Source organism: Acanthaster planci, linkage group LG04, assembly GCF_054643075.1.
Source record: "Acanthaster planci isolate LZ-2023a linkage group LG04, COTS_SCS, whole genome shotgun sequence".
NCBI lineage: Eukaryota > Metazoa > Echinodermata > Asteroidea > Valvatida > Acanthasteridae > Acanthaster > Acanthaster planci.
The window spans coordinates 1,229,374-1,256,835 of NC_141780.1; the positions used below are offsets into that span (position 1 = coordinate 1,229,374).

At 39.6% G+C, this 27,462-nt stretch overlaps 1 protein-coding gene across 14 annotated transcripts; it reads left to right on the forward strand.

The window, feature by feature from the left end:
• The first annotated feature begins 292 nt into the window (after window positions 1–292).
• Window positions 293–27,369, forward strand: LOC110982146 (uncharacterized). 14 transcript variants are annotated; one of them, XM_087135395.1, is made up of 11 exons: window positions 293–858; window positions 2,418–2,471; window positions 7,907–7,970; window positions 9,097–9,123; window positions 13,681–13,770; window positions 16,488–16,730; window positions 17,335–17,406; window positions 20,055–20,147; window positions 21,817–21,952; window positions 22,585–22,744; window positions 23,395–27,369. In XM_087135395.1, exons 1-11 carry the CDS (start codon window positions 691–693, stop codon window positions 23,512–23,514), a joined length of 1,227 nt encoding a protein of 408 aa, XP_086991521.1. In that variant the 5' UTR covers window positions 293–690; the 3' UTR covers window positions 23,515–27,369. The 14 variants fall into 14 exon arrangements, with proteins under 14 accessions (XP_086991521.1, XP_086991523.1, XP_086991530.1 ...); XM_087135404.1 differs by having other exon boundaries at window positions 294–858; window positions 16,488–16,734; window positions 17,303–17,406; window positions 21,820–21,952; XM_087135396.1 differs by having other exon boundaries at window positions 294–858; window positions 21,820–21,952.
• Window positions 27,370–27,462: the final 93 nt, after the last annotated feature.

Here is a 27,462-nt window from a genome sequence, read left to right on the forward strand (position 1 = left end):
CAAATGCCTTCGACTGAGGTAAATTTACGAAAGAGAATGATTCACAAATTTACAATAAGATTCAGATATGGGGTCAGTTTTAAAAAAAATCTGTTCTTTCGAGATTGCAGCGAGTAAGTAATGTGTATGTAGATTGCAACGATTTGGGGCTTTTTTGGAGAACAATTTTCACCAAGCCAATTACCGCGGCTTGGCACGAAGTCTAAAGAAATTCTTCCCAACAGTAGACAGACATGACAGAGGGCGCTATAACTGCTCTCTGGAAATTTCAGACGGCGGTCCGCTGACTAGTACAGTATAGTAACGTTGTGGTGACCAATCTAGCCGTGTGCTAGTGATCTGGGCTGGTCAAATCTCCGCTGAAGCCTTCGCTCATTTGCAAGTAAAATACCTACCTACCTACCTGCAGACAACTAATGCAGATCCTATTGATGCATGAGTATTCCATGACTTTTACAGCGGCTTCCCGAGTCAGTCCCAGTCTTCACATGTGTGAAATCGGCGAATTTCGTGGAGGATAATTCACGTTGTGGTGCAACAAGTGATGTCGGACATGTTGGAATGTTGGGTCTGTTGACCTCGGCTACATGTAGTTGGTGTCTTACATCGTAATAAAAACATTATCATGTCAACGTGAGAAAAGCTCGGCTTATTTTGCATTTAACTGTTTGGTGTGAACAGAGAGAAATCATGGAGGTTTACGAGGCTAAATATGACTATGTGAAAGAACGAGATGATGTTCTGAGCTTTACTAAAGGCGAGAAATTCTACATCACCAACAAGACCAATGACAAGTGGTGGGCCGCTAAGAAGATTGATGACAACACAATAGGTTACGTACCGTCGATTTATCTCAAGGTAGGCGTGGCGTTCAGAATTCACATGGTTGTAGTTGCTATTTTACTGTTATTTAATAATGACAAAAGAAAGCTTTCTGATGTTTTCAGCTGAATCTTTGTCATGGATCATTTGTTTTTTTTCATTTCCAGTGAATTTTTGTGTAAGAGTTTCATTCGTGGATATCACTTGAGGCCTTGTGCACAAACCTTAGGGGCTGGCCTGAAATTCTTTAGTATTTTCCAAGTAAATGTTTCAATATTTTCTTGCTAAATTTGACTTTTTCGGACATGTTAAAACTTTCTGAGAAAAGAGAGTTCCGTCACTTGGCACCCTGCAAACAAACTCTACAAGCCTAGTCTGAAAAATTAAATAAAGTAAACGATTTAAATATTTTCATTGTTAAATTTGAATTTTGGGGCCATGTTATTACTTTCTGGTGGCTTATACACCAAAGGAAAGTAAGTAATGTCCATACATGTATATTGACTTCTAACCAACAAAGACATGCCACTTTGTTGCTTTTGCACAGTAGTCATGGTAGTGTCTATAACTTAGTCCAGAAAGTCATTTGGTCAAGAGTTCCATATCCAGACAGTACACACCAACAAACATAAATTCCTCCTCACCTTGTGTTTTTGTTAAAAACAAGTTCATTTAGCTTGGCAAAGACTGTAATTTGGGAAAAGTTATTTAGCTCATGCAGTAGATGTCCTCGTACATGTATTTGCAAAACTTGCTAGTGTTTATAAAACTCAAGAATCGTAGTGGCTGGATACAGAACTCTTTCCATCATTTTGAATTGATGAAGTGCACGATGTATGTGTACATATGCAGTCATCCTCCAATAAAACATAAATTTGACCTACATGTAAATGTTCTTAGGCCTTGAACCTGTACTTTCAAAACAAATATTCTTTGCTTGACTGAGTCAAATTGAGAGGAAGAAAGTGATGTTAGCATTTGGCACGCTTTCCAAGCTTCAGACACTTGGCTAAAGAGAAGTGAAAGCATTCTGGAGACCTTATATGATTTCTGCGTAAATCCAGCTTGAGTAAATTACCCTGAAAGTTTATCACAACTCTGACCATATTATTGCTCAATACATAGATATCCATTAATTTTAGTGCATGATGTACTTGTAACTTAGACCCAAAGAGATGAGATACATGTGCATGTACAGAAAACTCAAGCAGGGACAAATACACTGCAGTCTTTTCCAGACCATGGGAAAGTTAACTTTTCTTTGGTTTGGTTTATCAAATTCCTCCACAGTAGCCATTCACTGGTGTAGAATGGGTTAAATACATGTATGAGCTTGGTGAGCCAATTTAAGAACGGTAAAGCCTACTCAAGATTTGATTGGCACATGCGCCAGTTCACCCAAATACAAATTGTACCATGATTAATGATGTAAATGTGTGCCTTACAATCTTTATCCAATGAACGACAACCTTGTGGTCACGTGTGAATGATACTAAATTCTATCCCATAATTCTTAGCCTGTATAAAAGATTTCTGTCAGGCTTCTTGCACCACTACAGTAACTTAACCTGTCTTGGTAACTTTCTTCTCTCCAGCCCTCAACAGAAAGAATCATCCGAAAACTTGTGCCGGAAGTAAGGCGAGACACGGTAAGTTTGGATCCTGATTAAGCCGAGTAGGAGTTTCTCATTTAGGTTTTTCAAATGGGAGATGTTGTTTCAATTCTTCTTTACTGACTTGCTGGTTGGATTTCCTGAACTCTTTTGCTGTGTCTAAAGTACGTAAGGGACTTTAACCTCCCCCAGTTGCATGATAGCCACATCTACATGTATTGTTAGGAAATAAACAGCCAAATTATTTTTGAATTTCGGGACTAATTATTGTACCATTATACGTATGTTTGTTGCACATTTCTGTGTTTTAACCTGAGTGAATTTGGTACAAGAATAGTGGTGTCATTATCACACTCTGTGCTTGGTGGCTCAAAATGAATCTTTGCATAGTTCTTAGTCCGTTTATACACGAGTACCTTTATTTTGCCTTCACCTTAGTACTTGTTTTTGTTCTAGTTTACTTGAAATGTTCCACCTGCATCTGAGTGATTATGTTCTTTTCCTTGATAAAATGCTGAGACACATGATAAACAACGTTATTTTCAGCAACTCTTCAAATTGTTGAAATACATGTACGTGGACCGGGAGGTGTAGATGTTTGGTCTCTATTGTATCCTGGAAATTTTGCACTTGTTGTTCCAAACAAGGTTATGAATTACATGTTATCAGTGGTGGAATGTCATTCATGCACAATATCACCGACCATGAACTTTGCTTTGTGACAGGTATTGCTTTTGTATCATGATCTCATCTCCCAAAACCAACATACCCTGAATATTTTATGGGGTCTTTACCCTTTTTAAAATAGTTCTGAAAACAAAACAGTAGCATGTCACGATGTGCTTCAGTTACATGAAAGTTGTAAAAAAGTATGTTTTAAATAGAGGTCAAGTTGTTACCAGTAGATCAGCGTGGTGTAGAATGAATGTATTGAAATTGTCATTATCTTTTGAAATTCGTAACCTGCACTGTAAGTCTTTCCAATTCAACTTCAAGCAACTTTGTATAAAATGGAAAATAGAAAACTCAAACCATGTTCAAGTTTTGCAAATGAAAATTGAATGTTAGGATGGTTCTGCCTAATTGACTCATGTTGGAAGTCATTACTGTACATGTACCTTTTTGCAGAATAAGGCTCCGTGTAAAACCCATGCTGGACCCCAAAAAAGTGTCACTACATTGAACTCTTCAATAAGTGTCACTTCAACAGTCTTTTTCTTCACATGCATAGACATAGTATCCTGTGTTTAGTTTTAGAACAGCATATTGTAATTTAAATGATATTAACTCTGAAGCGTCCATGCAGGAGTAAAACAATGCAGAAAGTGAAACTTTAGGAGCACTGGAAGTATTTGACATTTGAGCCAATTTTGCATTCTGTATGTCAGAGATATGACATTTGAACCAGACAAGATTTCATGTTTGGCATAGTGCCTTGTCCGGGTCAAACAAAGGTCAAAGCACAGACCGTCCTCCCAGGGATCAAAGCCTGGCACTTTCTGTTTTCCAACCCTCGGGATTACTTGGCGTATTTGGATCTGATTTTTGTAGTCTTTTTTTGGATTTACATGTAGGCCTCCTCCTGCAAAGTGAGAGGGGTTGACCCTGTCATTTCCAGATCCTCGTTTCCAGATCCTCGGAGGGTTTGGAAGATTATGCAGGTTAAATGAAGGTGCATGTTCATTTTGCAGCCACTTTCACTTTAAAATGTGAAACTTGATGCTCTAAAGATGGAAGTGAAGTACAATAGAAGATGCTACTGTGTATGTCAATTTTCAGGCACAGGTAGGCAGGTGCAGTTACCTGGTAGGGGGATTCAGACTGTGTTCAGGAAACAATGAAATTAGGAAAATGCCTGTGCCTACATGTAGGTACTCATAGAATTCTTTTTAAAATTCTCAGAAAAAGAGAGAGATCATGTGCCTGTGATGTTCACCTTTGCTGTGCTGTGCTGTGCTTGGAAAATTTAGCCGTGTTTACAGAAATATTAATGCACAAATCATGGCTGCAGAGCTAGCCTGACATAAACATCATGGTTCAATGGAGTTTCTAATCTTTGCAGAAATACCCAGAAAGTTTATGATACACCTAAAAATTCCTGTTTTTTCCTCCTTTTAACCTAGCCTCCTCAAAACCAGCCATATCGATGATGTTTGTGGATTCATTTTGGAAAACCCATATTTGTACCAATGTACTTTAAACATGTAGTGCTTGAGGCTTCGCATTGTGTTTAACTGTGTGTACTGTACAGTAAGGATGGAGCCAGGAGCCCCTCCCGGGGGGAGGGGCACCTGTTGGAAGTATGGGGTGCTGCTAGATAACCACATCCACTGATTTTAATAGTCTACAAGTTTTCACAGGTTTTTTGTGCATTTAGTGGTAGATTGGGAAAATATCCATGCATCCTCTTTGCTGCTCTACACTAGATTTTTTTTTCCTGTTTTCACTCTGTTTATCTCCTTTTAGTGCAGGGATGTTTTGTTCAGAAAAGGTTCACCAAAGTCTATAGGGAAACTGAGGAATAAATACAGTATTTTGAAAAGACAATTTTAACCCCGATGGTCCTGAATCCTCTTCAGGAATGATCCTCAAATTTTCAATGCTAAATTTGAGCTTTTTCAGCAAATGATTCAAAGACCTTAGATTTTTTAGACCTGTGTACCGGTACGTGTGCAGCATGTATTGCAGTGATATATGAGGAAAGATTCCTCTAAAGAGACAAACAATAGCAGATCATGATAAGTGATATATGGAAGAAAATAATACAGTCATGACGTACAGCTAGTGGATGCAAACCAAACTTGATCTTTACAAGGAAAAAGTTCTGCATCTTCCTTCTTGCATTCAATTTCCTTGTCAAATACTGTAGGCTCAGTTCATGCTGGTTTGTTTACTGGTACGTAATCCTGGAACTTACATGTAAATGTACATGTGCATGGGTTTACAGTGTCTCCATTATGCATATTGGAAGTTAACCCTCCGCTGCACAGGGCCGATTTTTTCATGTTAATAATTCAGGCTCAGATTCAGATTAACAGCTCTAGTGGTGCTGTGCTGTTTTGTTTTGGAAAGTCATATTTTTAGAAATTGACGATGGTACTTCAGTGTTTAGAACGTCTAGTAAAAGGTTGAAACTGGCATTTACATGCATTAATATTTGTCTTTATAGAGACCCATCATTATCAGTTTAGACATCTACTTTGATTGGGGAAATGAAATAATTTCACTCTTAAATTTTGTTTCAAAGACAAAGTGGCAAGTCACAAGGTATGTATTTGCTATTACTGCAATTAATCAGAAGTGACCTCATGCCCAAATGACCATGATTTTGGTATTACATATCTGCAGTTTTGTCCTTGAAAATTTTCAAAGCAGCATCACAGCGGATAATATTGTTGCCCCTAAGGGACACTGTTTATTAAGGGTATAAATGGGTTTTTTATGGATATTCTGTCATCCAAAACCAATGACCTTTTGGGAACAAGGTGAGAATATGGAGCTGTAAAAATTGCTTTCGCTTCAAAATTCCCCAAATTTAGGTCTGTGTAAAAAGTTCAGTGAACTGGAAAAAAGGATATAGTAGAAGTTGGAATGTGGTACATGTTTATTTACTCTGTGTGGGTGGTGCAAGATAACATGTCTTATTTGTGGTTTTGAAGGATGTGATATTGCGGCGTAACCTGTACCAAAAAGTTTCCAGGTATTCAAAGTGAAAGGTTGGGGCTTTGGCAGTGAATTTGGCACTGCCGTAGCTTCTTAAAATATGAATCTTGTAATTAATACATGTACTGTGTATACATGTTTATGTACATTGAGTTGTCTAGTTGGTACCCTCCTTTTTGACACTCGTTTTTTGGGACACCCAGGATCAACAACAGGCTCTCTACCTAACAGTACCAGGGTGATCTTTTAGTCAGCACTTCAAAACTACATGTATACATGTGTCAAAATTTGCCTTCAGGCAAAACAAGATGTGTAGAAATGACTCATAGATCTCCAAAAGACCGCGACATCCTTATGGCTCAAACGTTGCCCAACAGGCAATCACATGTATCTGGCCTTATTGTGTTGTAATTGAAAACCACAATTCAGGGTAATACAGCTTTATGTACTACCAATATGCCCCCCCCCAAGTTGTTTGTTACTAGCCTGACCAGCAGACCCATTACTGTCAGTGTACTATAATGCACACAAATCCACCTGCTGGCTTCCTAGCCATTACACCTGATAGTGAGGCCTCAAAGTCAAAGAAGAAAGAAAGCAAAACGAAAGGAAATACTTGGCTATTCAAAAAGTTGTCTTCAGTACATGTACATTGTATGTAGGATAGCCCAGTTATTTGTGAAAGTAATTTTGCCCTTTGAACTTGACCTTGAATGTTTGCTTTTGTTGGGGCACTTCCTTTGACAAATAACTTTTTGGAAATGTCAGAGCACCGCCATATTTGCACTATGGAAGACTAATGCAGTATGCACAGTCACTAAATTAAGACTTACCGGTCATTTCTTCATTCAGCTTGTAATGTGGAAACAGAGATGAAAGTTCCCACTAGATTCTGTAACATACAAAGGTAATTTCAACTGTACATGTCAGTCTACGAGGGCATACATGTACACACCGCAAACTAATCAAGCAGTTACATACATTGTAGCTGAGTTGTCTGAGAAGTAATTCATTTCACATCAATGACACATGTAGAAGTGGATCAGTTTGCCCTTGATAATAGAATCCAACCAAACATTGTTTACAGAGTCAATAACATTGTGCAAGTTGCAAAGCCTCGCCATTTTTATAATTTAATGGGTAGATAACCAGTTTTATGAGATGTACTGGGGAGTTATACCTATCATCAAGAGTTACCAGTCCTGTACATTAACTGGTACAGTGTATGTTACCTGTATAATCAGTATACATGTATTAGTGAGTGTGGGTCACTAGACATTCAATGATGCGGTGTTCACTGTGTTGGATTGTACGAAACATATACAGGTACATGTAGATTTCAAATCGCATTACATGAAAGTCCACATGAAATTCATGACTGAAATGAGAGCCCAACTGAATGCAAGGAAATGTACATGTACCGTAATTTCAAGGTCATTTGCTTGCATGTTGGAATACCATTTGCCTTGGTGTTCACCAGTCGTAGGATACACCCCGTTGCATATTTTGAAGGCATGAGGAATCGATCCAAATATTTTATACCACTACCAGATTTTGCTTCATCCCAAATTATATTAGCATTCTTGATGACAGACTCCATTTATGTTCTATATGTGCCCGGTCACATGCACAGCAACAAGTGATAAAGTATCATATGTCATGTATACAGATATAAAGGAATTTCACATCCACAGTTTTATGGGAAGATATGCCAAATCTTGTCGATCATTGTTCCCTTTTTTACAATTCATGTCGCAACTTTTCATACCCAACTGTCATGTGACAGATATTTTTGTCTCCTGTTTCAGGAAGAGCACAAGATTCATTTACGAGCGTTAGCCGAGATACATAAGAAGATCAAACCATTACCTGGTAAGACAGCAGATCAGGTTGCATGTGTGTCGTAAATATCCATGATTTCACTCGTTTTTAATAGAAACGATATTTGTGTATAAAAGTCAACACCCTTACCCTAATAAATTCAATGAAATCTAACACTGAGCAATTTCTGTGGAAATTTGGTTGCTTTTAAATGAAAACTACCGGCTGGATTCTGTTAGTTTTATTAGGATTTGGGAAAATGAAGGCCCATCATCATTCTTTATAGCTTTGGAAATTGGTCATCTAATGTAGGGTCGTGGTAAGTCACCTTCAAGAATTAATCTGTGTCATGTAATGTGAAGGATTTTGACTGCCTCCGTGTGGATGTGAAGTGATTTTGACTACTCAATCTGGTCATGTTGATGTGCTGGAAAGGGGAATCAATTGCATCTCATTGAATGGTACTTTGATGCTGTTTTCAGCCTCTCTTGCCAGAATTCTAGTATTGATGGAGTGATGCTCATTTTCTAAATGGTTACAAAGACAGGTGTTTTCATGTTTGGGGACAACATACAACAGGATGCAGTGCATGCATATTGTATGATTGGTTCTAAATGACGTCAACCTGTAAATATCAACAATGAGCTCAGCTGACACAGCTCCATCACTTTTTGTAAATTAGACCTGGATAAATTGCTTGCTGTTATTAATGTTACTACAAAGAGCAACACCGATGGCAATCTGCCATCAGGAAAACATGAGTGGAGAGAGGAGGAAGTCTTAATGATTGGCCAAATACAATGCGCTGATAATGTCTGTCTGGGTTGGAATATGTTTATGGTGACTGGTCATGTCATGTTTATGGTAGGAGGAACTTAAAACAAGATAAAATGTTCCAAAATTATTTGACTGGTAGAACTTTGAGAGAAATACAAGTATATGGCACCAATGCTTATTGAATGTTTTTCTCTGTACCTTGGTTCATTGACATTGAATGTGTACATGTATTGGGGACAATTCGATGCACACATTATTTAAGGGATCCACCGGTTTATCTCCGTTACTCTCAGTAGCAGACTGGTGTTACTGTGTGTCTGACATTCTACCGGTATATACTTAGTTCCATTGTTTTACGCAGTCTTTCTGTTGCCATTTTTAACACTTTTCCTAACACCAGGGAGAAATCGTTCAGTCAGCTGCCCAGGTACAGTCGACAGATTTGTGATAACTGTGTGCAAGATGTGTTCCCTGTGTTTGATTATCTTCAAGCAAACTTGAATCTCTTATACCGATTGCTGATGCTTAAAAAAGGGGATGCTGGGATACATTGCATGTCTTGTGCATCGTACGGGTGCAGTGTATATGAACACCTCTTCAACAGATTCTGTATGTTGATTGGCCGAAAGCTGCTACCGGTAGTCACATGGCAATGGCTTTTTTGCTGTCTTGCTTTTCACAGCCAAAAAGAACCACACCCATAGCAACCAAAGTACATGTACATACTAATGTATATGTAACAACCAAAGAACTGTGCATGTTACCACTGGCATTGGGTTCAAATGCATGCTGGTGTACACGTTGCAAGCATTCCAAAGTGCTAGCACCACTGAACTGGGTTCAAACATTTCGTGAATGGGCACATTTCTTGAACGGGCACAGTGCATGTACATGTAGTTTGGAAAAGTGCTGGTAAATTTTCAACAAATTTCTTGTTTAACCAGAAGCAGCTTTTTATGAATTTAGATTATTAAAATTAACTGGTTATTGCTTAAATTAAGCAGAATCTGTTGGAGAGGCGTCACCAAACAAATATTATCTCCTGGTGTAGTAAAACCAACCTCCCTCCATCCAGGGAGCATTCTATTTTCTCTTGGCCTCCAGAGATCAGTTAGAGAGCGTAGTTTTACTACACCAGTTTAAAGCAGTCAATACCTGCAGTATACGACCGTCGTCTTTCCAGTTTGCGAGGAGCAACTGGGGCCATACTTTCTAAAGTTGATTTCTTCCGAATTCTTGGAGGGATGGAACAGGAAAGGCAGGCTTTGGGTTCCATCCCCCTCCTAATGGCATACGCCACAGGTTGTACATTTATTGGTTTGGTAGTCATTCAGAAACAGGTGCAGCCAGGGGTGTGTGATGGTGAGAATATTGCACCTAGGCATGCACAGTTGGATCATCAAGTTTGCTTAAAGATAAATGTGTTATCGTGCTTGTACAGATGGAAGACAGAAAAGGTCACGTGCCATTTTCGTGTCCCACAGAATTAAGTTGCACCTCATTTCTTCCTTGTTAAAGTGTTCCACTCATCATTTCTGATTTCATGAGAATATTGGATTCAGTATGTTTGGTTGCTGTGTATATCATGTGTGCGTGTGTAACCACCTGTTCATGTAGCTTTAGCCATCCATAGTTTCTTCATGCTAGATTTGTAGCGCACAGGTGTACATATTTGTAGGAGTCATGGAAGCTGATATTATTACTTATTCTTTGATGCACTTCCCATTGTGCGTGTCCATAAAGCAGAGCTGGTAGAGTAGGCCCACACATTCTGACCCAATTCTTTTTTTTCAGTGCACAAATTCACATTATTTTACTTCAATTCAAACAATGTCAGGAGTCGAGTCAACTTGAGAACATGTGGACGATTTTACTCTACATGTTGAAGTCATTAAGCCCAGTTTTTCCATCTGTGGAACGGACAACTTAACACGTACCGTACATTAGCAAGACTGCAGTGTCTGTGATGAAAGTTGCTTGGTTACCGTAGCTTTGATTTAGATTGTAAGACTGACAAATGTGACAGATATGAGGTCAGAATGATGGTAAAAGTTGCAGGAAATACACGCAGCACTGTAGTGCTAGAGCCAAAATTTAGCGTGGATCACTCCCATTACACTACTGGTATTTACAAGCATATCCCATCATCAATTGTAGAAATCGGTATTGCAAAGCAAGCTTTTCAACGCATTAGTCTGCAAACCATCTCTGCTGTATTCACAGTTGGCTGGTTGCTCAAAAAAGTCAGCATCACAATTAAAGTGAGGGGCTCATACACAATTTCCCAGACAGTTCTGGAACTCTGTGAACTGTGTCAGTATGCCATGTACATGTACATGTGGGTTCACTGTATACTTAAAGGGTAACAGAAATTAAAAACATTTAGTTCACCTGTTCATGTTCTGTGTGCAATCATGCAATGTACATTCTATTCCATGAGCGCGAACGGCCAAAAGGGGATTTTGGGTGAATGGGGAAATGCAGGATCGTTTTATTCATTTTGGGGTCACAATTAATGGGATAAACATTGAAGTTATGATGTTTTGGAAATGGTTACGTATTTATTGTTATTTTGAAATATTTCAAATGAACTAAATGTTTTTAATTTCTGTTACCCTTTAAGTACACAGTGAATCCACATGTACTGTATGTACACATGTATTCAGTACATGTACCGTATGTTTGATGATGTAGGCCTTTATGTTCATGTGATTAGAGTTAAACCAGTGTTATTTCAATTTCCCAGTTTACTTGCATTTCATAGTAGAAAAAATACAAACACAAAGCCCCGATAAAGCTCAGGCCACTGCCCTTTGTATGCTTAACCTCGGCTAACAAAAGATAAAGATTGAATTGAAATCCCTGAGCTTTTGAATTGAGATTTAGACATGGGTATTGGATGTGATGGGAATTTCATGTACATGTAACTATTATGCCGCGTTAAAGGGTTAGATGCATGCACATTACATGTATGTCAAAGCAGAAGAGATTTCTGTACCGCTTCAATTGAGACGTGCAATATGAAGGTGTTGCTTTAACAGGCTACAGCACATGCACTTGTACATATGTACAGTATGTCACAGTCATAGCACGAAGCAGAATTACCCAGCTTCAAATTGAAACAGGTGTTACAAATAATTGATAAGTGAATACTGATATGCTGCAATCTTTTGTAAGTTAATACCCTAGGATCAGAACAGAGATTAGCCCCGTTATTGTCAAACACCTGACCATTCTCTACAGTCATGTACCTGTTGTGGGAGTTGATACATGTACATGTATGTACAGTATGTTAGGTATGAGGAGATTGCATATGACACAGAACACAGTGAAGGGGACCAGTCAGCTACGTACATGTGGCTGTGTGAAGGGGACCAGTCAGCTACGTGTGGCTGTGTTTCTCTGAATGATTATAATTTACTGTCACCAGTCCAAGCATTTTACAAATGTGAATAAACGTGTAGGTAATTGTTTGATTGAAAAAATAGCTATCCATAACGTCCCAAATCCTTCAATTTCAATGTGATTTTACATACACCCTAAGGGGGTTTTCCTCAACTTGTTATTGAAAAACATTGGACAGTTTCAATCCAGTTCTAGCCTCAGGCCATGCTGATGCGCACAGGAAAAACAGGTTGTGGAGTAGTCAAGACTTAATGGTATGGAAGAAATGAAGTGTCTATAGTGGATGTGTTGGTAACTCTACTCTGATCCCTTTACTGCATTTTGCGTCCTATTCCCCCTGCCCGGCCCAGCTGGTTTGTGTTGTCATTCAGGGTGGATTTATAGTTTTAGTTTGGTTTTGTGTTTTATTCTGGGATTTTTTTTATATACAATGTACATTAGTACGGTACCCGTGCTTGTTTAATACCAGTATGCACTTAACCCTAACCCTCCTCAATCCTTCACCTGCTGGAGGACTGAGGAGCGTTAGGGTTAATGAGTTTTATGGTGACGAAATACTTCTCCCAAGTTTTTTGCCTTACGAGTACAGTAATCAATCTAATGACATTTACTATACATGTACAAAGGCAATATTGTGCTGGCTGCATTTTTCAAACACTCATTGACAACAGGGCAAAAGTACTCTTTTTCTTTTTCCAAACAGTCATGGATATGACTGCCCCTTCAGTTTCCCTTCTTGAATGGTACTTTTAACAAGGAAAGGAAAAAGGAGAGATCATCCTTCACATTTTTATTTTGTACATTCCTAAAAGCAAGGGTGTTCTCATCATCAATACAGCTCTTTAATAGTCTATTGAAACATTGCCCAGCCGGCGCACCTCCATGACAGCGGAAGTGTTGGTAAGCAGGTCTTCCAAAGGCTGGTGCAAATGATGTTGTGATGGTTCACTGTATGGCATGCCATAATTAATGGGAAACTAGACAAGCATGCATGGCTGCATTGACTATTGCATGGCTGTTTCTTAAAGTTACGGCTGCGGTTGGAAATAATGTGTGCCAATGGGAATCCACTGACTGATGGCTTTGGCCACTTCCCATAGACATGTGCTATTCCTAGCTGCAGCCACTTGATTTGGACACAACTTGTGGCTAATTTTCCTCTTGATATTGCTATCTTTTTATTTTATTCCTTCACTGCTTATTGTTCACTGTTTGATTGCACCGTAAAAACCACACATCCCATCACCTGACCACTCACCTACATGTACATGTTGGCCCAATTTCATGGCACCATGGGGGTTTCGTTTAAGTTATGTGAGATCCAAGGAAGTTGTGGAGAGAGGCAGTGTTGTATATTAAAGTGAATTACATGGACACGACAGTAAGATCTTGGCATGCAAGATCCTTAATTCACCTGTGCCGCTGTTGCCATGAAATAAAATACCACATGTGGCACATGCTTCCTCTGGTTAGCTAAAACGTTTTCCTTAAAGTGTCATTGAATTGGGCACTGACTATGTTCAAAACATCCCATTCCATTGGATGTCACCATCCCTCACCTGACGTTCATGTCTCACAGCGCATGTGATTGGTCAAGCCATTGGCGTGGAGCTTGACTCAAGCGACGAGGAGGACCAACCCAAGAAGTTACCTCCCAAGAAGATACAGAGTAAGTTTTGGACAAGGACTTCCATCATCATCTCTATTGGGATTGCTATTTGTTGGGTTGCTTTGCCTGTAATGAGGCTTCATGCTTGTCTAATGCTTTGTTAATGATTAATGTTTTTTTAATCAAGGTTTCCTGAAAAGCACCACGGAAGCTTATAAGCTGTAAAGAAGGTGCGGACCAAAAATGATACGAAGGTTCACTTTTTAGAGGACCCCAAATATTCTTGCAGACAAGAATTATGAGTAAAACTCAAACTGCATGTAGAGGCACCGTACAAATATATTGGCATGAACCCAGGTTACTGTAGATGAAAGATGGAGAGAATATTTCTGTTCTGTGTTATAAAATACAGAGAATGATGTTCAAGAGTTGTCGAATAGAGCCCACTCTCTGGAGTGAATTAATTTGCAAACGGTACTAGTTTGGACAGTTGCCTTGTCTTCATCTTTCTCTGTAGATTTCATTTTCACCTGTGTCTTGGTTTCATCAACTTACGTATACTTTTGAGGAATCCTTGGTGTTGTTGCCAGGAAGAATTGCAATAACTTTCAGATTTGTTTCAGTGTGAAAAAGAATTTATTAAATGTAAAAGTTCTCAATTTACGTGGGCTGGTACCATGACATTTTTGAAAGTATTACACAAGAAGATTTGACAACAAATCTACCCGTACCTGCATTTGAAGATGGAATCAAACTGCAGTATAGGATAGTTTAGTTTCAAGTTTTTATCGGACATTTCTGAACAAAAGCAAGCCTAAATGTGAATGGAAAAATGGAGTGGCCCCCTTCAAGAAGTTTTTCTCTTTGGCTTGCTTCATTACCCAATCTTGCCAGTTAAAAAATCTTTGCCTGTCTTGCTGCTTGGCCAACTCTTCCATACTAATGCTATTCATTGAAAAAAATTCAAACAAAAGAGACAGATTTCACTTCCCCATATACAGTGGCGGTACTTGGATCCGCCCGCACTTTCTGATCGTAATGTATGTTGAGTTTTTCCTGGATTGTCAATCACCGCACGCTAGTATTTGATTGCTTGAACACCACCACAGCATCTCCATCACCAGCTTCTTGCATTGGGAGGGGGGCCATGGTACCAGCTTGGAGGAGGGGAGCACATTACAAGAAGGAGACAATTTTGATGCTCATGGTTTTCGCTGATAGGGGAGGTAATTGCTGGGGGGCGGTCCCTCTGTGTGCCTCCCCCCCCGCAACAGGCCTGCTCCACATTACGCTGGGTAACTTTATTTTTGAGTTGATAAACATGTATAAAGAGTAAACCAAGAGTCTGTTGCCGCATTTCTCCCAACCAGAGTTTGTTTTGAGTCACAGCACGTGGTTCTGATTGGTTCTTGATTGTGAAACCATTAGAGCATTCACTGTGAATTTAGGGATAAATTTGGGGGGTCATTAAGTAGTCTTTGAGAGCTCAGCTCAGACCCATGTGTCACAAAATTCATTTGACAAAGGAGTTTTTTTCAGATTTTCTCCAAATGTTAATAGTACATGTACATAGTGTGAATGCTCATTTTTCTCAAGTTTAGGCTACAGACGTTAGCCATTGACACAAGTCAGTGTTGTGGTCAATTATTCTTATAAACCATAGCACTCTTAGTGGGAAAATAGGAAAAACATCTCCAACTATGGTACATGAGGGCAGCTGTAAAATTATCCATCTTTTTTTTCCCCTGTAAACTCAGTTTGGTGTCTGTTTGGGTTTACATGTATTTTATTTCAGACACAGTGTCTAATGCTTGTAATTCGTAACCTCAATCATATTTTTTCACTGTCATTACCCTGAGTGTGGTAACAGGTGTTTCAAGCTATTTTTACATGGCCCTCTGAGCAGACCCCCATAAACCTGCTTGGGTTACTGGCAAAAACAAGTCACATGCCTACCCCCAGATGTGGCATTCGACCTGTGCATGCCATGGCTGCGTCAATAAATCAATTCCCAACTGAGAGAAAAAAAAAAGATCATGTGGGATAAATATAGATGCAGGTGATATCCAAAGTACATTATAGTGTTTCTTTTTATTCAAGCTGGGTCAAAACTGCATCAATACAGCAATAAAAACAGAACTTGTTATGCTTTCTTTTCACTGTGAGCTTATGTGTGCAGTGTTGTGGTATAAAGTCACAAAGATTCTTGTTTGCTGTGATGAGACAGTTTGCACAAAAGGGAATGAGTTTTTCATGCTGCAATACTTTTTCCTCTTGGTTCAGCTGAAAGCTTCAGTTTGTTGTACAAAGCCCTGTTCTTCCAAGGTTTATTCATACATACTTGTACCTTATACATTTATTTCCCTTGGTTCTTTTTCTCTTCAGCAACTGCATGTAATCATGTCTGAAAACACTGCTCGGTTCCTCTTTTTGCAAGGAGACAAATTGTTGTTATGCCAGGCTCTGATTTCAAACACTTAAAATTTGGTCAAAGCAACTGATTAAGAACTTGGTCAGAGACAAATGTACTGCAGACACGTGCATTTCAAAGAGATAAAAATGCTCTTTCGGCAATAGCTTTCATCTGTTATGAAGCAGATGGCACTTCAAAAGTAAAAGCTTTCTCCTCGTCCTCTTCTATCCAAATGTTCGTGAACATTTTACTCACTAGGCTGCTGCTCTGCTTGGTGTGATTTCTTGTTTTATTTGGGCCAAGCCAAACTTATTTATGGTGGCTGGAGGCTTAACGGCATCTCTTTTCTTTGCAACCTTGTCAGCTCCTAAGACAGCACTTCGTTTAGAGGGCCTGGCACAAGACAAACCACCACCGCCGCAGCACATACGCTCGCACACACACAGGGGTTATCCCCTGGGCTCCCCCGATACCCACTCTCCCGTGTCCCCTACGTTACCCACCCCACCCATGTCGCCCAATCAGCTCCCACCTTACAAGAAGTACAGCTGGCCCCACGCTGGTGAGCCTCCTATGATGAGTCATCACCACCACACCCCAAACTACAGTAAGTGCGAAGGCTGCTGGGATGTCCTCTTTCCATTACCGTGGAAACCAACACCCTTTCCCCCACCCCTAACGCCCAGCATCTGCAAAGTTTTACATATACATCTCTTTTAATAAAACACTAACAAGTGCTGTTTATACATACAGGACCATTTTTATTAATACCACTAATCTATTCGTTCTCATTAACATCATTCAGAAAATTGTCTTTTTTTGTAGGTACATGTAACTGATCCATCAGCTTATGTCACCTGACATCGTGTGGTGGTCCAGTTTGAAGTGGCCATATTGACCAATCACAACACAGATCTAACCACACCAATTTCTTCTCAGATTTGACAAGAAAGTCTTGGTGTTGTAATGAGTCTGTCACAAGCCAAACACAAATCACCCAGGTGGCAAGCAATGGGCAATGTCTGAATACAAGGACATTCTTTTATCACTGCTCATTCTCAGTTACTTGTGACTGACTTGTGATTTGACTCACGACTTACTCAACTACAACTCAGAAAAGTATAACGTGCTGTGTATGCCCATTGATATTAGTGTCGTCAGGCTTTGGTTTCTTTGTAGTATCTTATTTCTGACCCATCCCATTGTGACAGGCATTTTTCCTCCCAAGGAAAGTACATGTAAGGAAGATGAGGAGGATGATCTCCCTGAGTATCTCAAGACCAGTAAGTCAGTTACCATGGAGACCGTGAGGAGAGTGGTGGGTCCAGCCTCTGTGGGTGGGTGTGGCCAAATGCAAGGAGTGGGAGGGTTGTAAGACGGTGTCTGTTTTTAAGACATCATATGTTAATTTGCAATCCTAGATACATGTACACCCTGGAAGGGCATGTCTAGCATGGCCATTTCACAGTTCTAACCCCAAAATGCGTAATTTCACAAGTTTTGGTTGACAGTTTTTAAAAACGGTTCTGTGCTATGTGATGTTACAAAATGACGTAGCTCTTTGAATTTGCCACAGATTACCATGTTGAATGGGATTTTATGAAATCAGCCAAAGACAGAAGTGAGTAAAAGTGGTTAGGACACCTCCTTTAACAAACATAAGGTCACACTTTCAAGTCCTACCGGGGATAGCTCTTGGAGGTAGGAGAGGAAGGGATCGGAAAAAAGATGCTATCCTCACTCTGTTGAGTTTCTGGACCCACCACCATGTACTTGTGCAGCGTTACTGTTTTCAGATCCACACCTGCTCTTCTGATGTGCATCGGGATTGGTTGCGTGGTGCTTAATGTTACTCGTAGATCTATGCATGTACATGTACATGTAGTATGAGACAAGCTTGGGATTAGAGTTAGGAGGAAATGCTTTGCTTTAGTGTTGATGCTAGTGGAGAAAAGAAAGCAAACATGAGTTTAGAAGTTGTTTGAAGTAAGAGGGAACTGAATGTGGAATACTTGAAATCAAAACAAGGGGGTAGCAGTTTCATTTGATCAAATTGTAGTGTTGTGGGCACAGAGAAATTGCTGATAATGCTATCGCTTCTAACTTTGTAGCTTTGTGCAAGATGTAGAAGGGAAAATAACGGGATTAAAATGTTGGTGTAATTTTTGAAAGGATGGGAAGTAACGATAATTGCCACTTGGCCTGGTGATTACAGTGAGGGAGCTTTGTACTGGTAGTTAGCCATTAAAAACCATGTGATGTATGCATGTTGCTTTATATGAGATGGCATGTCCCCAGCTTATGTACACTAGAAATGGAGAACTTTGCCAAGCACATCATTTCTTTAATTTTATTGAGCAGTGCCGAGTATTTCATATGCAAACTGAGAAAGGTTTACTCTGAGAAAGTCAAACTTGGAAAATCTCCAGAGCTTGAATGAAGCCATTGTACTCGAGGTTATTCAAATTCTCTCAAAACATACACCAGTTTACATGTATGCATGTACTTACCATAACCTAAAAACTGCTTCCCACAGAGTAATTTCAAGACTGATGTCACTCATAGGTTTTTTCAAATATAGTTTTCACATTCATGTAAAGTACTTTTGTGAAAATGTAATGCTTCTGTTGCAAATACATGTATGTACCCGTAGTTGTGGCTGTTAGTATTGTAGCATGTAATCGTACACATACAAATTCACTTTGTAGTGATCCGTCATACAGCACAAAGACTAATCACTCAGTTTGTGTTCATGAACATTGTACACTGATGTATTCTGCACGTTATGGTGTGTGCTGTCACTCTGACTGAAATCTCTACTAACCACATTCAGTCCACATTTTCTAATGTTTGCAGTGTCAAGGTAATAACCTTGTAGCTCAAATGCCTGTAGATACCGTAGATAAATATCTGTCAAATCTATTGTCTGCAAATCTGCCACCGTTTACAGTATTGTTCTTCAACTTCTTGTGTACTGTCCAGTCATTTTGTATTGTACATGATGTGTTGTAACTTTGTACTTCGAATGTTGATATCGTAGTTTAATATATTTGATATCTTGAAAGCAAATGATGTTCATGAAGAGTGTGTGGTTTTGCAGTTATCAATGAACGTACACCGTAGTCAGTTTGTTGATTTGAGTGGAGTAAACCCCAAGCATTTTGCTTGTATTGAATGTCATGGCAATGTTTGTCAAAGGCCCTCAATTGCTATGACTTATGAAACTTCGTTTACATGTGTACTTTTACAAAAAATAATGACCGTGGTTACCAATGTGATATAAGCCTGTCATGTGTTTAATTACAGATCCTACGATATTCCTATCAGGAGAACCTTTGACTCAGTTTTGTTAAGCCAGGAATTGTAAACTATGCGGTGGAAGGGTTTCCATATCGGTCTCAGTCTCACTTTGTCACTTTCAAAATGTCTTAACGATTAAGATAATTTTACCGGTTGTAAATTCATGCACACTTGTGAATGATTGCACAATATGAAAGCTTTTAGATTTTTCTTTGGTATTTCCTGCTTGTGATGTGTACACATATTTCATGGAACAAATGTTTAGGATTCAACAACATGGAAGGAAAATAGACCATGTTTACTCCACAACAGAAGACAATGCACTCGGACCCTTAATTTTTAATCACCAATTGGGTTCATTGGGTTGTTCCAAATTGGCCACCAAATGATCCAACTTCGCGATAGTGGAACAGCGATCTGAAATCTGTCCAGTGTGTCCTTTTCCTTGTCACCAAAAGTGGTTTGTACCAACGTAGTTACATGTACATGTACCCACCAAAGATATTTCTAGTTTTCTTTTATAGTTGTACTAATAAAAATTCAGGTAAACAACACTGAACGTCAGCACTCACAGGCCACTGTCAATCACCATTGTTTCATTTGTCACTCATCACATTGTCACCACTTTCAGTGTCACCTCCCCCCATGGCCAGTCCTCCTCCTCCCGACTATGACTTGGAAGACGGAGCCTTGGACAAAAACGACATGCCGTTTCATCACAAGCGTAAGTTCACTTCTCATATGCACAGTAGTGATGCGCGTGTGTCTTTTCATACATTGCTGTGAATGCTGGATGCACATGTGTCGGGTTGACTTCAAAACAAAAGCAAGAAAGTGGAAGTAAGTAATTTATCATTTGATGCCTCAACACAAATGACCGGTATGTATCATTTTTACTGTGTGGTTGACATTGTCTCTAGATTTTTCCAAAGGTGCATCCTCTTAAAGATACTGTAGCTAAGGAGGTTGACTTTTGCTCATCAGGGACGCTTGTCGTATTTGACCCCTCATCTTGTGTTGGTCTTGATGTATTTTCTGTGGCTTATTCCTTCCTGACTTTGTCTCATTTTTTCCCCTCAGCCCGGTTTTTGCAATAATTTGAATCAAACGATCTGATTTTACTCCTGTGGCTGTTTAAACTACATCCTCTACATGTATTCCTATTTGGATTGGACTGTCAAACGTTTTTTTGGCAGGTTATACATTTCACCATGTTTCAAACTTGCGGCAAGTTGCTCAAAATATGGCATTCATGTGTTAAAGAAACAATACCTTGCTTTATAAAGACTCAATGGACCTTTCACCTGTTCAATATTGACCTTACAAAAGTGGAACTGAAACTCAAGAGTCATCTTCACTGTGCCAGTAAAGGTCAAGAGGTTTATTTCTCTCATTGTGAGTCTGTGAGAGGTGATTTAAGGATGGCAGTAGGGGAGACATCTCATAAAATCATCCTTGAAAGGAATCTCAGTTGGAATTGTTCAGCCAAGGTCTCACCAAACTCTCTGAACACTTGTGGTCGGCCCTTGTAGGTGAATGGTGTTGCCATCAGAGTGCTTCTTTCCCAAGTGCCCTACTTGAAGAAAAATATTTGCAACATCTTGGCGATTTCTTCTTGGTGTATGGCATTGTAAGGTCTGGTCATCCAGGCTGTCATCGTGGTTGGGTCTAATACACACAAGACTGGCTGAGTGCGTTACTTGTGTGATACTTTGAAGATTCAGATGGTTTTAGGGATCAGGCATGGTTTGTAAGGGAAAAAGGGACAAACGGTATTGATGCCATTTTGTTTGCTCAAGATGTTTCTACAAATTGAGATTGTTTTAAATTACTGTTATGACCCTACATCATCTTTGCATCGTCCGCCTTTTAGTTTTAGTTCATTTGTCACTGCGATGAAATAGACAATAAAAGAAGCTGCTTATAAAATGTGGTAGAAACAAGCAAGCAGTCGGCGCACCAACGCTTTAAGGTTTGTGTGGCATTGTGGGACAGTTTTCACTACCAGTAACTCCCATAATGCATATTGCATAAACTGTTTAGCGTTGCATTCCACAACAATTTGCTTAAAAGTCTCCCACGGTAGTGCGCTGTGATGGAGATATGTTGCATTGCATTGTGATGTACTTTATGTAAAAAGTCTGCATAAATCCATTAGTGGTTTGTACAAGCATTCAAAGAAGGTGCTCTACATGTAAGTCATTCATCAACAGCTGGATTGAAGAAAACATTGGATAAGTACACAGGCTTGACTCATGGCTATAAAAGGTTTTTGGTCAGCAAACATATGAATACCATGACCTCTTTTTTCCCAACCAGAAGAAATATTTTGTCAAGTGACGGTAAACATGGCCCTCCTTTTTATGAAGTCCATTTTGTGAATTTTTCTTCAGCAGTGAATTCTTCAGGGCGGTATTCCTCCTTGTCCTCAGAGGAGGACGACTCGTTATTGATCAAGCCAAAACCTCTCCCCAACCCAGTCAAGGAATCCAAAGAACATCGACAGATGCACAGGGAACTGAGGCTAAGGTTAGGACTTGAATATTCATGAATGGTACTGGTGTATTAAACTGACCTACTGTGTAAGGTCAAGTCACTGGGCTTGTTTTCTAGAGAAATTGGAGGCGACTGAAGTTGTTGTCTGCTGGTGGTACACAATGGGAACAGGTTGCTTTCTAATTCAGTTGATCAGAAATGCTCAGAAAATGACATGGAATTCAAGTTTTTTTTCAAGTTTCTTGGTGTTGTTGTTTTTTTTTTTGGAGGGGGGATAATGCTCAGAACAGTTCCGTGAACTTTAGTTGCCTGGAGTGACAGTGCTGTAAACACCCTCTGACCCTTCAAAATCCATCAAGATGTTTTATAGGATTTGGTAGGATACCAGCCTGTGCTACCTGACAAGGCATGTGAAAGCTCGATTGAAAGTTCGAGTGCCAAAAAATGTGCCACAAGGATCCTGCGTAAATTGGAGGATTTTAGAAAGATAAAGGCATGTTCCTGGGGAAAAAATTAAAACAGAGTAGATTTCCACTTTGTGTTCATGTGGGTTAACTGTAGAGGACCGAGAACATGCACACTCTCAGCAAAAACTGTGTGCCTTTAACCTCATGTACACTCTGCAAATATAGCAGCCATCTTGGGTTTGTCATATTTCTCTTTAGCTATAAAACAGGAGGACCTTTGCCTCAGAAGTCAGAGCTCTCTGTGGTCAATCGCGAGCGGAGAATGGAGCAGAAGAGACGAGAGCAGGAGGAAGAAGCTAAATCCAGACGTACCAGCATGGAGATCAAGCTACTGGAACGGAAAGAGAAGGAACAACAGGTAAGACACTCCTCTCACCTTCCTTCCCTGGAGTCTTGCGGCCTGTGGGAACCAGGTTACGGTTCTTGGTGTGGAAGGTTTGTATCCTACCATCCAATAGGTGCCTGTGAGGTAGAGCTGGATTTAATCCTCTGACCTGTGGTATACTGTTACCATACATGTGGCCTACCATGTGAGTTACATGTATCCATGGTGACAGTTTCCATATTTATCAGCAAGATGTGTTTTAAGAGTATTAGTTGGAAGCCATGAAATTTGTATGTGTCATGTGATCAGGGATTCCAGTAGAGAAAAGTACCTGTAGACCAGCTATATAGGAGACACAATATCATAATTTCAGGACAGATGCCCTTTTCAAAACCACTGGTACCCACATTACATTGGCTACCCACATAAGAAATGCCCTAAACCCAGAAAATGGAAGTCAGGAATTACTAAAACTGAGAAACAGTTCTGTCTCAATTCAAAATCGCCATAAGAGTCTTTGACAAAGCTGCTGTAATATTCTGACTGATCCTGACACTCTGAAAAAGCAAATATTATTGTACCATAAATTTCTAACCACTTTTTCTTACTGTACCTTGTTTTCTTTTGTTAAACCCCACACCTTAATGGTTTTGGGGTTTCATTTTGATCTTGTGTTTGCTCAGGAAGAGGAACGAGAACAGCGTCTGGCTAAGATGAAGGCGCAAGAAGCTATAGAGGAAGAGAAGAAACCTGAATTCATGAAAGTCCGTCTCAAGCAGACCAGTTCTCTTCCTAAGACATAATACCGGCTAAACTCACCCACTCCTACCAAGATACTCACAGTGTGTGTGTGTGTGTGCATCTTCCACTGTTGCTGTCGAGTCCTTCTGGGTGTTTCTCAGTGTACTCAAATGCAAGGTGGAGCTCATGCCTCAAACCAACATATTGAGTCACAAATCACCCGAGCTACCTCAAGTCAAAGGCCTTCAAGAGAATAGTGCACGTTATAAACCGGCCAGATTCTTCAACATTCATCATCCACAAAAAATGTCTGTTTTAATCAAGATGCTAAACCGTTTGATACGTCAAAACAGAACTCTTTGTTATCTCTGATGCAAAACAAAATCACTGCAAGAAATGATCTCTAAGACCCCAGGGAAGGACTCGACAGCAGTACCGTCTCATTCTCCCCCCTCAGTTCCACCAGATTGTCTAAGGTGGCACTCAGCTATTTGCTCCGTATTTTTGTACCGCATAACCTTGAAAACAGTTGCCTTACATAGGGCCAAAGTATGCTGAAATGTCAACAAGCTGTGTCTCATTTTTAAAACGGAGACTGAACTTTTGTAAAGCTTTCATGGCAAGAAGTAATAATTGCCTTGCACTCTATAAAGCAATTTTTTTTCATATTTTGTAAATTCTTGAAGGTTTCTGACAGTTCCAATTCAAGTCACCATTAGGTATTTTTAGTGTCGAAGCCACATTATGTATTAGCTTATAGTACTATCCATTATACCATCTATTTTCAAAAAAGAAGAGTCACTGTGCATGCACATGTACATATCTCATTGTCTTTCATATAAAAACTTGGTGCCAGTGTCGTAGAACTGCTAAGCTACATGTAAGTATGCATATTGGCTTAGTGCACAAGAGGGTTGCTTAGCAACAGCAGGGTACCAGCAAGAATTGCTTTGGATAGTACGCTGCTGGTGTTTTGCCCAGCAAGACCATACCGGTAGTGGTGTCGTTTTTTTCTGCAAGGTTCCAGTAGCTCTGTGATTTTGGCCAAGATGTTTTAAAGTTCATTGTGTTTGCACTCAGGTAGAAATATCCAGTCCAAACTGAAGCAAAGCAAGATTTATCAGACTGCGGTGTAATTCAAAGCGCTAGGTAAACTTGATGTGTTGCAAGTGGTGACAAACATTTTCAGGGCAGGAATTTCACAGAGGCATCGGAGGCAGTTGCCTTGATGGCCTTGGTCTTTGCCTCAATGTCCATTGCAATGTCCCCATAGACATGTTGACTTTCTAATGAAAGTTCCCTTTGCAAAGGAGAAATTAATTGCCTTGCCCTTTCAAGAACAAACCTCCAGCCCTGCATTTTACTTGTATGTTATAAGATCTGCTTCAGTTCAATACAAATGGCAAGATGCAGACTAGGCTTCATGATGGAGTGCAGGCTGATACTCTATCCACTGTACATTGAGGCCGTTACTAGACCACCAGCTTTACATCCAACCTGTCTGACATGGATGCAAGTTGAATCCAATGCTGAGAGAGCAGTAACCACACCCATTGAAGAGCAGCGATAGATGAATCTATGCCTTGGTGAGATGTAGACCATGGAATTTACTTTGATTCAATGAAACAACCCTCAATTAGCTTCACATTCATGATGTTGCCGTGTGGCTTTAGTGGCAAAGTGAAGAAATGAATGATAAACTAGCACTTTAAAGCTGTCAGTCTGTACCATGACCAGTTATTTATTTGTACAAGTCATTTTCCTGAGTGTCTTCCCATTAGTCTTTAGCGATCGCTACATGTACTTTTGTCTAACAGGTTTCAGAGAAAATTGCTAATATATAGAAAATCCTTGATATGGCTTTAAATTATGAAATGTTTAGATGGCAATTAGATTGTTCCATCCAATCTATACAACTTTATTTACAACAGCAGTACACATCATTTCAAGATTTTTATATTTGATGTAATTTTACTATTTGTAATTTAACTTTCCTGTATCCATGTCCAAGATATTGCTAGCATCAATAGGGGTACTTTTTATGGACATGTACTTCAAGCGTAGTGCCATTTACTGTCCCCAAAATGCCTTGCTTTACTGAACGTGCCTTGAAACTGCAAGTGTGTACACAAGTTTCTTCTCTTTGGAATACAAATTTGGTCCAAGAATACACTTGAACCCACCATTGACCCCATCTGCTTCGAGCAGAAGCACCCCCTCATCAGTTGAAAAGAGCCCCGTTGGTCGGGAGTATTCATTCTCTTGGTAGCAATGTGACTGCAACCCTTGCGTTTCCTCGTCAGTCTTGAACCAGCGATGTGCAATCAATATGAGGAGCCTCTGTTGCTGAGGAAATAGCACCCTCGCTTGGTCCAGCTTGAGACCCACAGATCAAGGATAAGGGCTGTAAATCTTTCACAGATTATGAAGGAAATGCAGAGCATTGTGGGTGCTTTTAATATATCCATCCAGTACAAGTGTTGACCCAGGGTCAAAGGTTGAGCAAAATGTCCATTGTGGCCAGTTTGCTGTGGGTTCAATGTGTGTTCAAAAAAAAGGTCAGTACTGGTATTGCAAGTAGAGTACTTTGTGCGAGTTTTGTTGACATGACTAAAGGCCGGTCTATACCGCAGGTGAACGTGGAAGTGAAGGGAATTTGATGTTGGGAAAAATTGCAGCAAAATTTCGCTCGAGTTGAAATGTGTTCAACTTTTACAAATCTGCAGTGCACATATTTGATCTGACGTCAACAATTTGCATTCACTTTTGCAGGAATTATGAACCGGTCCTTAATGCAGAACAATTGGGCCTTGTTCTTGTAATGTTGACATGAAACCATTTCGGAATATCACTACCTCTGGTGGTGCATATTTCTGCAGACATGAGGGGAAAAGAATTCCATAGATATTACCACTTTTAGTGTTATACAAACAGTCGGTGTTTGAAAGTCGGTCTTGGGAGATATGTAAATTTAAGTACTGTAGCATTGTATAGTAGAACTCAAAGGGCATTTGTGCATGTAAAAACAACAGATACAAAGTGTACGACAGGTTGCTTTTTTTTCACATACTCTTTATCAAATTTTGTAGATTTTAAACCAGAAAATAATGTGAGCCATGCTAGCGTAATCCATTTCATTGGATCCCGATGTAAAAATAAAGTGATTCCATGTCAGCATTAGCAATTTGAATCTAATACAGACCTGCAATAAGTGTCGCTGACCGAACCGAACAGCCATGTTGTATCTTTTGGGGGTTGGTAGTTTATTCTTCAAAGCATGCTCCAACCAGTCTCTGGCTATCAACTAGGCCCCCAATTCATGGACCTGTCACCATTACCAGTCCAAATAGCAAACAGTGAGCGTGCAGTACCTCCGACAAGTAACTGTCAGCCAGCTTTTGTCAAAACTTTTGTACATTTGCTAAGCAGTTCTGTGCAGTTCCATGCAGTTGGACTTGAGACATCTGTATACATTTGTAAGAACCTGTTGCAACACAGTTGCAGCTCAAGTTGTTGATCAAGGCTAGGTGACACACTGGTTACGAACGATATCCTCTCGAGAAAGAACACTTTGACTTGATATGGGATTAATTTGTGATACGTCTGGGATTCAGTTATTTAAAAACCTCAAACAAATGCAAATAATTTCTGTAAATGTCTGGAAATAAATCCTCAGTTGTGGTATATTCCAGAAGTTGGGACTTGGTGTTGATCAGGTATTTTCATTCCCAACTACACCTGTAGACTTTTGATTTCATACCTTGTTAGATTTACATTTACTTTCCTGTTAACAGTAGGTATTCTTACTGTAGTGTAGACATGTGGAAGCTACCTAGTGTTATCATTGTACTTACTTGAAATGATCCATGTCATTATTACAAGCATATTTATAAATTGTATGAAGAATGTTAACTGAAGCTCAAATGAAATGTGTCTTTCTTGTGTGTTGCAATGGCAGATTCTAAAAAGGTTCATCATTTCCTCCCCAAATTGTAAAATATCAAGTTTAA

Excerpts from the sequence above, each read along its gene's own strand:
- LOC110982146 (XM_087135404.1), top strand. The coding sequence starts at position 691 with ATGGAGGTTTACGAGGCTAAATATGACTATGTGAAAGAACGAGATGAT. Across the intron at positions 13,771-16,487 it reads ACCTCCCAAGAAGATACAGA|CTCCTAAGACAGCACTTCGT; the intron begins GTAAGTTTTGGA and ends CAACCTTGTCAG. Across the intron at positions 16,735-17,302 it reads CACACCCCAAACTACAGTAA|TATCTTATTTCTGACCCATC; the intron begins GTGCGAAGGCTG and ends GTTTCTTTGTAG.